General features: G+C 33.1%; 1 protein-coding gene and 1 long non-coding RNA gene across 8 annotated transcripts; one reads left to right on the forward strand and one right to left on the reverse strand.

Annotated features, from left to right (window-relative positions):
- Positions 1-6063: 6063 nt before the first annotated feature.
- On the forward strand, positions 6064-9624 carry LOC125495014 (uncharacterized). Of its 3 annotated transcripts, none has more exons than XR_007271467.2 (6): positions 6064-6379; positions 6831-7068; positions 7156-7506; positions 7989-8296; positions 8462-8528; positions 9209-9624. It is a non-coding gene; the product is annotated as an uncharacterized LOC125495014 (long non-coding RNA). The 3 variants fall into 3 exon arrangements; XR_007271468.2 differs by having other exon boundaries at positions 6065-6263; XR_007271466.2 differs by having other exon boundaries at positions 6070-7068.
- Positions 9625-10619: 995 nt separating this feature from the next.
- Positions 10620-15130, reverse strand: LOC104882987 (hypothetical protein). Of its 5 annotated transcripts, XM_048639201.1 has the most exons (5): positions 14957-15130; positions 14483-14591; positions 14096-14215; positions 12552-13842; positions 10620-10887 (listed from the first exon to the last, which is right to left on the reverse strand). In XM_048639201.1, the coding sequence occupies exons 4-5, from the start codon at positions 13794-13796 to the stop codon at positions 10816-10818; spliced, it is 1317 nt and encodes a 438-aa protein (XP_048495158.1). In that variant the 5' UTR covers positions 13797-13842; positions 14096-14215; positions 14483-14591; positions 14957-15130; the 3' UTR covers positions 10620-10815. The 5 variants fall into 5 exon arrangements, with proteins under 5 accessions (XP_048495158.1, XP_048495160.1, XP_048495157.1 ...); XM_048639203.1 differs by lacking the exon at positions 14096-14215; XM_048639200.1 differs by lacking the exons at positions 14096-14215; positions 14483-14591 and having other exon boundaries at positions 14957-15129.
- Between the last annotated feature and the right edge of the window lie 2605 nt (positions 15131-17735).

Consider the following 17735-nt stretch of genomic DNA (forward strand, 5'->3'; position numbering starts at 1 on the left):
ATGAAGCGTGAGAGGAGAGAGGATGAAAATGAAAACAACGCTAGCTCAACACCAAACCCTAGTAGTTTTAAATACTTACCAAGGATCTATTGCTGCGGTTTTTAGCAGAAACCGCAGCAATATATTAAAATAATATATTTTTATGTTATTTTAATATATTGCTGCGGTTTTTGCTGAAAATCGCAGCAATATGTTTTGGTCAAATAGTCAAAAAATTTCAAAATATATTCGTTGAAACCATATTGCTGCGGTTTTCTGTCGAAACCGCAGCAATATGATTATTTTATATTTTTTCTTTTTTTTACGTGATATATTGTTGCGTATGGGTAAAACCGCAGCAATATCACCGCAGCAAATAACATTTATTCTACTAATGTTACTAGGATTCGAACAGATGACCTTTAAAATAAAATGTAAGAGCTTAACAACTAATCCATTACAATTTCAATCCTTAATGTTTCAAATTAAAACATAATAAAGTCTTATAAATTATAATTCTATGTATTTATAAAAACATGTAGACAAACTATTTGATTATCTTCAACCCTTTTATTAGTAATAGCATCCTCTTACTGAAATTTCATTAAAATTGTTATTTTTATCCTCAATTCCTTAGAAGTTGTATCAAAACAAGTTATTATCATGCCATAAAGACCATTTCTAGTTTTGCAATAGAGAAAATATTATGAAAAGCTAATAGAAATAATTATGAATAATAATATATTTGATAATTGTAATTGACCTGGGGATTGTCCAGGCCAAAATACTAATTTATAGTTTGATAATGCAGTGTACAAACAAAACATTTATTGCTATTTTTATAGATGTGTGAAAATTTTCTAATTTCGCAGTAGTCAGTAGATAAAATATTACGAAAAGCTACTAGAATCAATTATGAATAATAATATATCTATACTTACTATATATTAAAAGGTGTTCCTATCGACGTACGGTGCTAGGTGGCACTATTCGCTATATATGCGACACATAGCTTTGCCACGTCATCTTATGTGTCATGTAGATCGTTACGTTGTATTACAAAATGAATATTGTTTGCCACAAGGTGTTCCTATCAACGTAACGGTGCCACATGACACTATTCACTATATATGCGCCATGTAGCTTCGCCGCGTCATCTTATGTGCCAGATGGATCGTCACGTTATATTATAAAATGAATATTGTTCGCCACAAGATTTGGACATGCGACCTCTTGCAAAGAGAAGTTTGTCCTTACCATCTCAACAACTTTTTTAGTGCTTCATAAATCCACAAAATGTTATATATTAATTCATTGCAAAAAGTAAATTAAATGTTAGATCTTTTTAAAATTAATTTTTAAAAGAGTGGAAAAAGACATCAATTGCTAAGAAGAAAAAAGTTAACATCCGGGGCAACACCCGGGCCAACACACTAGTAAATATATAAAAAGATGTGCATAAACAAGATATTGTGCCACGTGACGCTCTCTCTAGGGAGTTTTAGTTCATGAAATCCATGTACAATAAAAAAAGTATAGTATGGGGTTTGATCCCGAGACTTCAAGTATATATACTAAAATCTTAATCACTAGACTTAGTTGTAAAGAGTGTTATTATCATAAAGTATTATATTAATAAATGAAATTTTTTCTTACTCGGGGCATTGCCCGGGCCTCATAATTAGTTATTTAATGAAATAAATGTGTCGTCAAACAAATTGTCGTCTCTTTGCATATTTTGTGGTGCTAGAAATGTAAGTGGCGAAATATGATTCCCGCCATTGTTCCCTCTCTTTTTTTGGCTAGCAGTGACGTGGCAATACACCAGTGAAAGTGTATGTGTAGCAACTCTCTTCTCATTTTTCACCCCTTTGTATCTCTATGTCTGTGTGTGAGAGAAGTCCCAAGTCCTAACAACAATTAGTCTCCTTTTTTCTGACACAAATCATAACGAGGATTTGATCACATAACTTTTGGAATAATGTATGAGAATTTAACCACTAATCTACTACAATTTCAATATTTAATGTTCTAAAATAAGATATAATAAAGTCTTATAATTATATGTAATTATAAAAATATAGATAAGATTTTTGATGTCTTGCACTTTTGTTAAAGTAACAACATTCTCTACCCCTCCATTAAAATTGTTATTTTTATCCCCAATTTCTTGTAAGTTTTTCTTAAAAAGGATTTCATCATGCCATAACGTCCATTTTCCAATTTCGCACTAGACACAATATTACGAAAAACTAATAAAATCAAATATGAGATTTATGAATAATAATATATGTGATAATTGTAATTTGTAAATGACCCAGGATATTGTCTGAGCCTAAATACTAGTTTTATGTTATAACTAGTTACTAGGCCCGGGCTATGCCCCGGGTAAGAAAAACTTTCATTTATTAATATAACACTTTATGATAAGAACACTAAATACAACTTAGTCTAGTGGTTAGAACTTTAGTATATGTACTTGAGGTCTAGGGATCAAATCCTATACTATGCAATTTCTAAATTTTTTTTAAATATACATAGATTACATGAACTAATACCTATTAGTATAGATGAATTGAAGCTTTAAGTCTAACATGAGCATTTTAGTCACATATATTTGTGTTTATGATGAGATAATACTAAATAGTATGTATACTGTTGTCACTTGCAAAGTAGACTTCGATAAAAAAAGAAGAAGGGAATGTCACACACCATGTCTTATACTATGCAATTTCTAAATTTTTTTAAAATATACATAAATTACATGAACTAATACTTATTAGTATAGATGAATTGAAGGTTTAAGTCTAACATGAGCATTTTAGTCACGTATATTTGTGTTTATGATGAGATAATACTAAATAGTATGTATACTGTTGTCACTTGCAAAAATAGACTTCGATAAAAAAAAGAAGGGAATGTCACACACCATGTAGAGGAATATAGAAAACCCCTTGTAATACCTAACGAGTTATTAGACCCGGACTACGTCTCGGGTAAGAAAAAAATTTCACTTATTAATATAATACTTTATGATAATAATACTCAATACAACTTAGTCTAGTGGTTAAGACTTTAGTATGTACTTGAGGTTTTGGGATCAAACCCTATATTACGCAATCTCAAAACATTTTTTATTATACATGGATTACATGAGCTAAAACTCCCTAGGGAGAGCGTCATGTAGCACAATTTCTTGTTTAAGCACGTCTTTTAATATATTTACTAGTATTTGGACCCGAGCGTTGCTCCGGGTTGGTTTCCGAACTTGATATGCATTTTTTTGCATTCCCACTAAAATATATAAAGGAAAACTCAACATTTAAAAGGTGCGGGTATAATATTGTGGACATTAAAACATGATTAAAAGTTAGTTGAGATGGTAATTGTGTCATATATAATAGCAAGAGGTCACAAACTCAAATCTTGTTGCAAGTTATTTTTACTTTTGTTAATTAAGACGACTTATGTACACATTGGACAGTTCTAGTGGAGTGACTGAGGTGTCACGTGCTGTATATACATTGTCATGCAATCGACACGCTTTCTAATATATCTGTATAGATATATGGCTATATTTAGTTCACCTTATTTTTGCTTAATTCAGATCTAATCAGATCAGATCAGGTCAGATCAGAAAAAATAAGTTCAGATCAGATCAGATCAGTCAGTTTTAAAATCTCATTATCATTATTAAATATCTTTCATTACATATTAGTAGAAATTATAATAATTGAATATTAATAAAGAACTCATTGAGTCGAATCAAACAAGACCCCACATGACTATATTTTTTTTTATAGATTGAGAAAAATCTAAATTATAAGATCTTGTAATCAGATCAGTTTAGAAAAAATAAGTTCAGATTAGATCAGATCAGAAAAAATAAGTTCAGATCAGAAAATTTCAGGTGAACTAAACATAGCCATAGAGTAAGTATGAGATTAGCAAACTTATTTCACCACTATTTGTATAGATATAGATTAAGTATGAGATTAGCAAACTTATTTCACCACTATTTGTCCTGCATTGATACTAGGGGTGAAAGTTATTCGGATAAAATCCAAAATCCAATAAATCCAATCCAATCCAAATTAGTAATTCGGATCGGATTCGAACTGTGTTCGGATTGGATTCAGATTGAGAATTTTTCAAAAATTGGATTTTCGGATCGGATTGGGTTGAGGGTAATTGGATCCAAAAATCCAATATAACCGAATAGTAATATGCCTTGTATTATGTATCTGGATTGGGCTTAAGTGCTTAACTGATTTTTTATTATAAAAGAACTACTCCATAATCCAATGCACATAGCACTTCAATCCTTCTCCTAAAACACTAAATGCACTTAATTCCCCATTTTCTAAATCTACTAGGCTGTTGTTGTGCTTAATTTATTTCATCGAAAAATTAAAGTTTTTAAAAAATTGGATTTTCGGATCGGATCCAATCTAGAGTATGAAATTTCGGATTGGATCGGATCAGATTCAAACCCTAATTGGTTTGGATTCGGATTGAAAAATTGAAATCCAAATTTTATTCGGATCGGATTGGATTAGACCCTAATCCAAACCGCACACCAAACTTTCACACCTAATTGATACTACGAGGCCTGTTGTGGGGTCATCAACACCATTGTCCATTATTGTTTTCATTTCTAACAATTTATATCATTCTCATATCATTTATAGGAGTTTGTTCGATTCGTCAAGATTGAATTGACCAAATACTTTGTGGACTAGTACGAGTTCATTTAAAACATGGGAGCCAAGGTATAGGAAGTTGAAAGGGCCAAAGGGGGCATTGATTTATTAAGTTCCTTTTACAATATATGTCTACTTATTGACTAAGGCTATATTTAGTTCACCTTATTTTTGCTTATTTCAAATCTAATCAGATCAGATCAGATCAGAAAAAATAAGTTCAGATCAGATCAGTCAGTTTTAAAAACTCATTATTATTATTAAATATCTTTCATTACATATTAGTAAAAATTATAATAATTGAATATTAATAAAGTACAAACAAGACCCCACGTGACTATATTTTTTCTTATAGATTGAGAAAAATCTAAATTATAAGATCTTGTAATCAGATCAGTTCAGAGAAAATAAGTTCAGATCAGATCAGATAAGTTCAGATCAGAAAATTTCAGGGGAACTAAACATAGCCTAATACCCTACTTACTAAAATCAATTTGAGTTTTTTTTTTTCTATATTTTCTCTTTTTATATAAGTCATAATTGAATAGCTCTCTTAGGCCGACATTATTACAATGTGCTAGCTTGAAATTTCTTCCGAAATTAGAGAAATTCAACAACTTTTGATATATTTTTTTCGTGATGTAAATCAACATACTTACTTCCTCCGTTCCAAAATAAGTGAAACACTTGTCTCAAAAAGCTCTCACATAAATGAGAGAAGTGTTTCACTTATTTTGGAACGGAGGAAGTATGATTTTATATTAGATTTTTTTTTCTATATTAATCTAATAACCAACCTAGATAATTTAGAGTATAATGTCTGAAACAAAGGTATGCATACACATTACTTCTTTATTTTTAACTAATTAAGCTATACATTAATATATAGTATACAGTAATAAGTTTATTTCTATTATATAAGCCAAAAAGGAAGTATGGTGTCTCGTAATAAAATATTTTTTTACTCTTAGCTAAATATATATATTTAATTAGATATTCAGATTCTGTACAATTATATGTTTTTTTAATTTAAAAATGGGTAAAAAATTCCAATAGTAAATTAAATAAGCATTAACAAAGTAACTTGACATCATGAGAAAAATGATTACTCAATAAAAAAAAATTACAAATTTAATTTGACTACAAAACTTTACTTGTGCATAAACAAGAAACTGTGCTACGTGGTGCTATTTTTAGGGAGTTTGAGTTATTGAAATCCATGTACAATAAAAAATTTAGAAATTACATAGTACATGGTTTACTCTCGAGACCTCAAGTACATATATTAAAGTCTTAACCACTCGACTAAGTTGTATCTAGTATTATTATCATAAAGTATTATATCAATAAATGGAGTTTTTTTCTTACCCGAGGTATAACCCGAGCCTCATAACTAGTTATTTAATAAATGAGTATTCCCGCCATTTTTTTTTTTTTTTTCACAATTGGAAGTCTATGTGTAGCCGCTTTGTTTTAATTTTTCACCCCTTCGCATCTTTGTGTCTGTGAGAACTGAGAACTGAGAACTGAGAAATCCCAACTCCCAAGTCCCAGCAACAAATTGTCTCTGTTTTTTTTTCTGTAAGTTTTCTATTCTCTACTTTCATTTTTCTTCTCCCATCAAAATCCTAGTCTCTCTCCTTGTTTCTTTACTTTTTGTCTCACATTCACTTGCACATATTTCACGACGTCTGAAGGTCAGTTTCTTTCTTCGCTCTCATTCTCGTTCGATTCTTGTTTTTCTTTGTCGATTAATTCGTTTGTGCGTTTATAATTGTTTTGATTCCATTCGATATACGTGTTTTTCTTTTGCTAAATGGGTCTAATAATGAAATAGAAATTGGTGATTTTGAACTCATCTTAGAGGATGGTAATGGAGTGGTTTGGCGTGGGATGGTCATCAACTTTGTGGCTTTTAGTATTTTGATTTTGTCACTTTGTGTTCTTTGTTTGATTGTGTTTCTGTCTTTTTCTCTTTTCTGGGTCTTGTTTTTATGGGTCAATCCTTTTGTCTTCAAGAAAATAAAATACCCAATCGAGTTTTCGTGTTCTTTTCTTTTAATGTTCTACTTCTTATCAATGAGCAGTATATACTTTGTATTCATGTGTAATAAGCTTGCATTCGTTCATGTGATTACCTAACCGTAGATAAATCAAATATGGAAATAAAATGTCCGATATCCGGCAAACTGATCCGAAGTTCAAAAAATGGACCAAGTGGATTCGAGTCTAGGTTTTTGAGCGAGTTTGAAGAACTTGGGGGGATTGGCAGCGGGGGCTACGGTTCTGTTGTCAAATGTGTTAATAAGGTAGACAATCAAGAATATGCTGTGAAGAAGGTATTGCTTGACACTGAGGAAGGTTTAGACTATGATCTAGTTATCAGGTAGTTGTTATTTTTTTTTTGTTGATAATGGGAACATATTTTACATGGATGGGTAGTGTTTAACCGAAAAAAATTTCAATTATGCAGTGAGGTTTTGTGCTTGGCGGTAGTTTGTCATGAGAATGTCATTCGCTATTACTCCGCTTGGTTCGAAGCTGAGATAGTGGGTGCATTTGATTTGACTGCGGATTCTGGAGAGGTTTCTTGTGAAACCGGAGGGCCATGTATACATCCAACAAGAGATTTGTTCAACTTCGTTGAACAAAGTCCTGGAGGCTGAATCTTTTTTGAAAGATGAACATGTTTGGGATATTTTTTCTCAAATCGTGAAAGGATTACAACATATTCATTCGAAAGGGATAAGACATGGCGATCTAAAGCCCTCCAACATATTCATTACGGGTGAACGCATTGTGAAAATCGGGGATTTTGGCTTAGGTAAGCTAATATTTAAATATCCAAAACTACGAATTGGTGTCATTTGTTTTTTGTAAGTCTTGTCATTTCATCATATACTAACTCTATCTTTCTATTTGTTTTGTTTTTCTGTGTTGAACTAACACTTGTTTAACCCCTCAGTGTTTAATACAAGAATTTGGTTTTGCCTTTTTAGTATATTGTTGAAAGTATTAAGTTTACATTAATATGAACGTAGAACTTACAGCCTATTTATAATACAAGTGTAAGTATGTAACGATATGGAGAAATTAAAGGATAGCTAAACAAGATATCTACCGCAGTAGAATACTAGGTAAACATAAGTACAAGTAGAGAGATACAAGGAGTATCTAAATAAACAAGGGAATATGCTAAGTAAGAGATATACATCAGTGATTAAGTAGGCTTATCAATAGCAAAGGTATCATTTTCAGATATTTGTAGTTTAGATTGTCATGTGCTAACTATAAACGTGATTGCAGGCTCTTTTTTGGCTGGAATGGTGAAGGTTCCTATTGCTAGGGGTTACTATGTTGCTCCCGAGTTAACAGCAGAATTGCCAGAGTTTCCCCTAGAATCAGACATCTTTAGTCTAGGGATGATTCTGTTTGAGATGTTTGATGGATTTGGTTTCGGCACAACTCAAGAGAGGTACGAGGTGTTGGGAAACTCAGAAAAGAGAGGAGAATATTTGGAGAAATCTTCGTTGGATATCAAGAAGAAGGATTTGATCAAAGTTTTGATTTCTGAGGAATTTACAAAAAGGCCTTCTACTTCAGAGATTCTTGAGGTAGGACTTGCTGGGTCATCTAGTTGCTAAGTGTTTTTGTATTATGTTGAGTTGCAGACTTTATCATGCTCAATAATATCATGTACTTTGGACTGTGCTGATCATCTTATCACGTTTTCTGTTACTAATTCTCTCTCGGTCTCTTTTTGTTTTACTTTCTGTCAGCTTCTCAAGGATGCCACATCCCTGGACGAAAACATAGAGACGGATGAGTACGATGTATAAATAGGCTGTAAGTTCTACGTTCATATTAATTCAAAATTTCTTGCATATAAAAGAGCCCAAATGAAAATAGGGCAACCATAATGCTGTTAATTACCTTAGCTGTCCCTTTGTCCAGTAGAAAGCCCAAAGTTTAGGATGATGTTAATTACCTTAGCTGTCCCTAGAAAGCCCAAAGTTTAGAATGATGACAAAAAAAATTAAGCTAGTTCAGTTCTTTGAGATCCAGTTCCTATGAGAACTGACATGCCATGATATTTGAAGTTATGTACGGAAGTTGTAAGCATGGAAAGGCACTTCCGTATTTCCCTTTCTCAAATAAGCAACCTGTCATGCCGCTTACGGTCTGTTTGGTAGTTGGTTATAAACGGTAGTACTGGAAATGAATTTGTATATAAATTTGTGAAGAAAATCATTGTTCATTATCATGGTAATGCTAATTTATCTTAAGTGTATTTTTCTTCTTAAATTTTCATTCTCATCCAATGCCACCTTGTTGTTGGTAATGGAAATTGCTTTTCGTTGGGGAAAAAACACAAATTTAGGGGTGAGATTGTTTCCCCGTGGAGAAAAAAACACAAACTTGGTGGTTTATATTACATCCCATGGAGATGCTTCCCTTGTAATATTTATTGATTTAAATGCCTTTTCATTGCTTCTTATGCTTGATTTCTATTTCTTCAACTGCAGGCGGGTTGTTTGATGATGTAGAATAGGAGGTAGAGACAAGACTACTCATACCACACTACCTTGGAGACCCTTGCATCAATTGCAGCAGTTATTGTGATTCATTACAAACTATTGCTGGATGTCATAGTTTTGATACTTTGTATATAATAGCTCGCTATGTTGCTGTAGCTCTTCATCACAATATTACTTGTAAATGACTAGATAGCACTACAGTATCACTCCCAAAATAGGAAGAGAAAATACGTACATGAATATGGATGCTTGATACCTGAATACTGTTTTTGAATCTTTCTTATTTCTGTTTTGGACAGATGTAAATCTTGATTTACGTACTGTTGAGAGGCAATTGTCAAGCTTCAGAGTTTTAGTTTCGAGAAATGGCTGAATATAGTGTATGCAATAAGTTTTTTTTTGTATCTTACTCTTGAATCTCGTTTTATGAGCAACTAGAGATGATGTGGAACAGAATAGGTGATGTGACAGTACAGTTCCGCCTACTTTGTTTTGGTACGGGTCCTCAGAGAAGAGAATTGGGAGTGATCATATCTTTTTTGGATATGGAGATTATTTATCATACACTTGAGTGGAGAAAGCCTTGGTAATCAACTGTTTGAGTCCAAAAAAGACTCAAACACTCAAAAAGTTACACAATGGTACCATTATAACTTGGTATTGGTATCAAATTGTTATCAGGATTGGTACCAAGCAACCTTACTTTGGTATCAAAATTTTCGGACAATGGTACCAATCTAACCTAGCATTGGTACTAAACAGCACGCGTGTGAAATTTCCAAGGCTTAAAATGACCAAAATGCCCCCGTTTGAGTCCCCTAAGAGACTCAAACGGTTGGTTGCCTAGACAAACTCCACTAGTCCACTTGAGTGTACCATGTTGTGCATTTCAGCTAATTTCTCTACTTCATTAAATTTAAAAATTGAGCTTTTATTAATCAAGCAAAAGACATCAAAAGAAAAACATATAAGACAAAGATTGGAGACTTATAACGTTCTACCTTTTGTTTTTATTTAATTTTTGTAATTATTAGGATATTTGTTTTTCCATTTAGTTTTGCTTCATTATGAGTACGTTGGTGCTACTACATACTAAACTATAGAGAAGAAGAGACACTAAACGTAAGAATGAAAAATTAGTTATGCTAATAGACTTAGCTAAAACCTGGTTAATAAGTTTTTAAATATTAAGGCACTTGACAATAACTTGTATCAAATAGAATTATGAGTTAATCCAAATATAAATGATTAAGGCCACATTTATTAAATTTTGCTATCTTAGAGGACGGCACGCTGACCAACAATGATTGTACTGTGATGTGAGTCTAGGATAATATAGAGTTCATACATTAGTTTTTTTTTAAGGGGCCTACATTGAGTTTTTATATATTACATATACTTCATAAATATACTTTTCATAATAAATATACTACAATATTTGCAGAATACACCACCAAAGATTGTTTAGGATTTTGTTCTAGACATTTCTCCTTGAGAAACTATGCAAATCAATTAGCCTATTGGTATCTCTTATTGAGCTTACCACCAAATACCAATAAACTAAAGAGGGAGCAGATGCCTACTCTTCCTTTATTCTAACCCAGGTATAGAACCAACGCAGTGCAGTGCCTGACGGTTGACTGCAACAGCCTCCAGCTCTTGCACAACTGAACAAATAAGATCATTGCTCAGTGAAACACCAATTGTCTTGCACGTCTTCAGAGTTCTGACCATCAAAAGTAAACATGAGCTACCATGTAACGATAAGTGGACAGCTTCTACTTTCCAAGTAAACAATAATTTCAAACATTGAAACACATACTTGATTGCCAAAAAACATTTAATCCCACAGCACATAACCGAAACTTTACTCTCTTAAAACAAAGTATGAAAGAAGGGAAACAAGATAATCAATGATTATTACAACCCTCATTAGAATTCTTGTTCTGGTGGCTTTAAAGATCAAACTAGCAACTTTAGTTTCAACTGCATAATCTAAGAAACATAACGTTATCCCCCCTTTCCCCCCGACTCCTTGGTCTTAAGAATGCTGGTTTTAAGTTTCCAATGAGTGATTGCCTTCTCACCCTTACTGCCCAACCGGGGAGCGGACAGTTAATGCATAACACTTCTTGAATTGAACAGGATTCTATTGTCGGCCCGTGGCCCCTGGATGCCAAAGGCGTCCTTGGGGTGATCTCGTTTTACATTAATAGGTTCATCAGATAGCTTCCATATCCAAATGAAGATATCCTTCCCACATTGGCATATAAATATCAAGATGCATACATAGCAAAAGAAGGATGATGCTATGCTTAGATTTCTGAAGAGGGAATGAGACAATGAGTATAGCTACAAACGACTAGTGGATTTGCTTTGATACTACATTGTTATACATATTTCAATCTTCAGGGACTTGCTGCCTACATGGATGCCATTCGCCTATCATTTTGATACCCATGATTGCTCGAGTCTTGACTCAGATTCAAGATTGTTCTACATCTATATATTTTTCCCCTATGGCAATAGAAATTGTAGTGATACCAAAAGATATGTACACAAAGTCCCTAAAATCCAATTACAACAAAGTGGCAGTCCTAAAACAAGATTAACTCATCAGGATGTCAACGGACCTTCTCCAGTCCAGTCTAGGAAATGATCAAAGGAGGTTTCTCCACATGCTAGTGCTACACCTAGAAAACCTTTATAAACACCAGGCATGACGAAGAAACTAAGATCACCAGATGTATTATCACAAAACTTTCCATTCTAGGTCTGCAAATCTGCAGTCATCAGAGTGCGTAATTCAAGAGAAGCTAAGTTTATTTGTCGTAGTAATCAATGCTTCGGGATTTGGATAGGGGCAGTTTTGATGTCCATCCCATTGCATACTTTAGTAGTTAGTTGTCTTTTGGGATTTAAAGCCAAGCTCAAGTTGGTATATGAGGAGCTTATGGCGGCAGTGCGTACATAGCGCCATTATCTCTTTGGCAGGCACTTCATGGTAAGTAAGCTGAGCTTTTCAGTCTAAAAGTACATTTATATCAAACAAGCAATCAATATCAATTCTAACACTATACTTAGTTGGGAAATCATGTTCCTTTTCCTAACTGTAAGAGCCAAAGATCAGACAAGACATCCTTAAGTAAGAACTTAGAGAGACTACAAAAGAAAAGATGGATAATGATGAAAGAGTGTCCTATGCTACCAATCAAACCATGACTAGAAGAATGAAGTATACCATTAGTAAGTGATATAACTGAAATGAGGTTGTCAACAAGCAATAAAGGCAAGACAGAAGCTAAAAGAAACTGATCTAGTCAATACTCACATCTAGTTCGTTAGGAATCCTGCACCAGTTCTTCAGCGTGATTATGGTGCGTGTATATGTGAACATAGAGAACAAGGAGCCACAATGCATATCCCTAAGTCCATTACTCCGCACGTTTTCCATATGACCAGACCCAAGATGATACATCATAAGAGAACGCGCAGTGCCCACAAATAAGATGTCGGATTTCGGATGAAGTGCATATGGCTGTAACCATACATGTAAACCACTCAACGAGATTCTTGATGCAAGTTTAGATATGTGAGAGGTGGATATTTTATATTTCAATATCCATTCACCCTGTTCACTGTGGTTGTCAAACAACCAGACCCAAAAATGTCCACATTCTCTCTTTGCATACGAGAGAGAGCCAGCTAACACCCCGAAACATCCTCTTGGCATCTTATCTTTTATCTTGTTTGGGCACACAATTATACGGGCTGTCTTAGCTTTGAGGTCAAAACATAGAATCCTGTTAGACAACGATAATCTATATAACATGCCCTTCAAGTAAACACAGTGCCTAACCAACCGAAATCTCTCAGCAGGAACCGGTAGCTTTACTTGGACCTCATGTGTCGTCCACTCTCCACTTTGGGAGCAAAAAATATGCAGACCCTGTGGCTGAGTTGCAAGCGATGCGATGACAATACGGTAATGAATGGACTCAGAAGGGTCAAAAGCTAATGATGCATAAAGAGAAGGCAGATGGACTGTAGGTGGAGGGGGAGGGACGGGCACACATTGTTTGATGGCAGGGTTACACACGTAAAACCGGGGTTTAGGACGATGAACAAACAAAAGCAAGCCATTGCAACAGTCCAAAAAATCAGGCCCACGATGGTCAAACGGCAATATTTTTGCATAAGACATGCCCTCAAAGCCAAATTCATCATCAAGAACATTGCCAGAGTAAGAGCATCGTGGATGCACCTTCAAAGGAGCAGCATCCATGATGTGCACCCTAGCATGATAGGCGATAAGGGTAAAAAGTAGATCTCTAACAACTGGAGGGGAGTGTGTTGTAACTTCTCCCGACTTACAGGTTACCCGAGCAATACGAAAGTAAACTCCAGAAACTGGAGCCTCAACTGACAACATGGGAATGCAAACATGGGTGATAATTCTATGCCACTCTTTCGATACACACCTGCACCTAATGAGATCCTTTTCAGAGAGCTTACTCACAATATAAATAATCAGATCCTCACTAAAGAGCTCCAAGCTTCTTTGTGGACTGGCCATTCTCCCTGAAAGCACAATTTGACCCCTGTGATTCAGCTTGTTTTTTCTGTCAAACACCATAAAGTACTATTTAGTTTCCAAAATCCCAAAGAAGCAAAAACAATGATCATGATAAGAATCTCATGAAATTTAATTTCAGAAGCCAGAACATAATCACGTATTAAGCAAGATAAGCTTGATAGATAATAGAAGTAGTGTGCCTTGCTTTACAACATAAAACTAATTTGGACAACAATTGGACGACAAATGAACAAGTCCAATAAAGCAAATGTATGGTTACAGAGCTGGATCAAGTTTACCTTATTTATAATCTCCAGGACTCACTCATGTCCATGAGGCAAGATGAGCTTAACGTAAACAAACGTGAATTAAACACAGGCCTCTTATCTTATGTCATTACCGCCCGTTTGATTAGTGGTCTGGTAATGTTAATGTAATTTAGTGTAAATTTGTAAAAAAATTCTAATATCAATACCCATGTAAATAAAATTTCTAAGCAAAACATGAGTTTTTCCTTTATAAATTTTCATTACCACCTAATACCACCTTCTCAAGTGTTAATGAATGATAATGAAATTTTAGGAAGAAAAGGGATATTTGGGGATGAGATAGAAATAGCATCGTGAAATTCTTTTACAAATTTATACTACAATCTATTACCAGTGTCACCATTTATGACTACTAACCAAATAAGCTGTAGGTGGACCGTCGATCTAGAAAACTAACAGTCACCCCCTAGAAGCAGGCCCGTCCCTCAGGAGGCCGGGGCGGCCTCGGGATGACAGGTCATTCATCCTGATTTCCAGCCACAACACTTGTAAGATTGAGCTCATGAAATTAAACAAGAACAAGTGAGCACAAATATTCCCATCTACAAATTGTAACATAAATTTTCTTATCATTTAGTTCCATGAAACAAACATGAACTAAGAAGTTATACCATTAATTCTAATCATAAGTTCACAACATGTAATTTATCCCTAAAAACATGAAATAAAGAAAAAATAAGTTGAATTCATGAAACAAACAATAACAACCGCATAAAACCAATCGCATGAATAATCACATGGAGTAGATTTTGAAAAATCGCAAATTCACACCAAAATTCGCAACAAAAATCGTCTAAACAAGTAGATTCATTTAAGGAACAAAACAAGAACCTGAAACGAGCTTCTGCAATTCGAGCCTTGGAATTTGCGTATGAGCGAAGAATTTGCGTATGAGTGAGGGAAACTGAGAGTTTCTGAAGGTGTAGGTTGGGCACCGTGAGGGTGTTGTAAACTACTATGCTATACTCCTAACTTAGTCAAGTCCTATTCCTATGTAGTTTAAGATTGTAAATTCGTAACACTCCAAAAGTTTTTTTAAAAAAACTTGAAAACACCATGTTTATAATAATTTATAGTCTATCCGAAATCATATTAGGGTGCGTTTTATTCAACTTATTGGACCTGAACTTATTGGAACTTATCTGAACTGAACTTATTGAACCTGAACTGAACTTATTGGAACTTATTAAACCTGATTGGACCTGATTGGACATGATTCAACTTATTGGACCTGATTGAACCTGATTGGAACTTATTGGACCTGATTGAACCTGATTGACCTTATTGGACCTTATTGGAACTTATTGACCCTGATTGAAACTTATTAGACCTTATTGGACCTGATTGAAACTTATTAGACCTTATTGAACCTGATTGAAACTTATTTGACCTTATTAGACAAAAACATTGACCATGAATAACATAAATATTACCACTAGTGTAAATACTACCCCTCAAAATTTTTTATGGAATAATAATTGTTATAAATCGTCTTTTAAAAATAATGATTATTAATTATATCTTATGATAATTAATTTAACAAAAAAATTACTATTTATATATTTGCCTATACATAACTTTCATCACTAATATATCTAATAGTGTTGTTTTAATTTTATAAAACACTAGTAGAAAATCAAAAAATTAATTTTATAAAATACTAGTAGAGAATAATACAAGTATAATACTATACATTGTGATACTTTAATAAAAAATTCTAATAATAACATAATCAGCTAATAGTAATATGAATAATAAAATAATAGACATAATACAAATAAATAATAAAATAATAGACATAATACAAATAAATAATAAAATAATAGACACTAATACAAGTATAATACTATATAATCATTGTGGTACTTTAATTAAAATTCTAATAATAACATAATCCGCTAATAGTGATATGAAATTATGAATAACAAAATAGTGGACATAATACAAATGTTTATTAAACATTGACTATTTGGACCTTATTGGACCTTATTAGACCTGATTGGAACTTATTGGACCTTATTAGACCTGATTGGAACTTATTGCACCTGATTGGAACTTATTGCACCTGATTGGAACTTATTGGACCTTATTAGACCTTATTGAACTTATTAGACCTTATTGCAACTTATCTGAACTTATCTGAACTTATCTGAACTTATTGGACATGAAACTTAATTTTTTAAGTTGAACAGAACGCACCCTAAGTTCAGTTCAGGTTCAATAAGTTCAGTTCAGATAAGTTCCAATAAGTTCAGGTCCAATAAGTTGAATAGAACGCACCCATAATCACCTTTTAAACTGTACGTTCTTATAATACAGTGGGTCTTTTTCCTAATATAGTCAGTTTTGTGTGATAATTTAGTTTGGGCGCACAATAAATTATTATAAAATCGTTCCATCCAAGATGTATTGAAATGATAAAATTACATGATATTATTTTATTATTAGCCTTATATATGCATGATATAATTATATGATATTTAAATCATTATTAGCCTTATATTTTTATTTTCATTTTTGCATTGTGAGGTGAATTGCCCTTCCAGATACTCTCAGAGTAGGGGGAGAATAAGCGAAATCCTTACTCTTAAAGTGCTCTTAGTGGGAATTGAAACCCCAACCTCAAGGTTGAAAAGTACAATCTTAACCACTAGGCAAAGCTTAGTTTCGTATTATAATTAGCATTTTAAGTATGTGATATAATATATATTCGGTAATCACTAAGAAAGACACAACAAACATATATTGAATTCAAACTAGTTTTTTTTTCTCGGGTCAGTTACAATAAACAAATATGTTATTATTTTAAAATTTCATAATTTATTTTGCTATTTTTCGTTTTTTTTTTCCATTTAGAAATTGAAAGTTAAGTTTCACGTTACAACGTGATAAATAAATAAAATTGAAAGGTTTGAGTTTAAATACAATACCTTAAAAGGAATTGTGGTAAGAGAATATGATATCAATATTCTCTTATAAGTTACTCCCTCTGTTTTTTTTATCATTCCTACTTTTCTGTGCGCGTCTTCCAATGCACGTTTTAAAACTTAAATATCTTTCATTATATATTAGTAAAAAATAACGATTGAATATTAATAAAGTACTAATTGAGACGAATCAAACAAGACCCCACATGACTATGTTTTTTCTTATAAATTGAGAACATTTGAGAAGATTCTCCCTATAAATGAATAGTGTCAAGATTCCAAATGAGAAAGATAAAAAAAAACAGAGGGAGTATGTAATAAGAGCATTAGAAATGTATATATTTGTTTACTTCTTTTTCATTAATTAAAATTATTACAAGACTTCATCATATTTTATTTGAAACATTAAATAATAAAGTCATAGTGTATTGATGGTTAAGCTCTTACTTTCCATTTCAAAGGTCATGTGTTTGATACCTTGCACTTACACATTTTTTTAAAAGTGAGGAGTACACATGGACATAAAATATTTGCATTAGAAATGTTACGAGAGTGCTACGTGGCACATAGGCTTTCTTTCGCACGCTTTTTAATATATTTGTATAGATAGATATTATTATCCTACTTTTATCGTTACCAAGTGGTAGATAGATTTTCCAAAAGATATCTTAATTTACAGTAGG

This window comes from Beta vulgaris, chromosome 2 (genome assembly GCF_026745355.1).
Source record: "Beta vulgaris subsp. vulgaris cultivar EL10 chromosome 2, EL10.2, whole genome shotgun sequence".
In the NCBI taxonomy this organism is placed as follows: Eukaryota; Viridiplantae; Streptophyta; class Magnoliopsida; order Caryophyllales; family Amaranthaceae; genus Beta; species Beta vulgaris.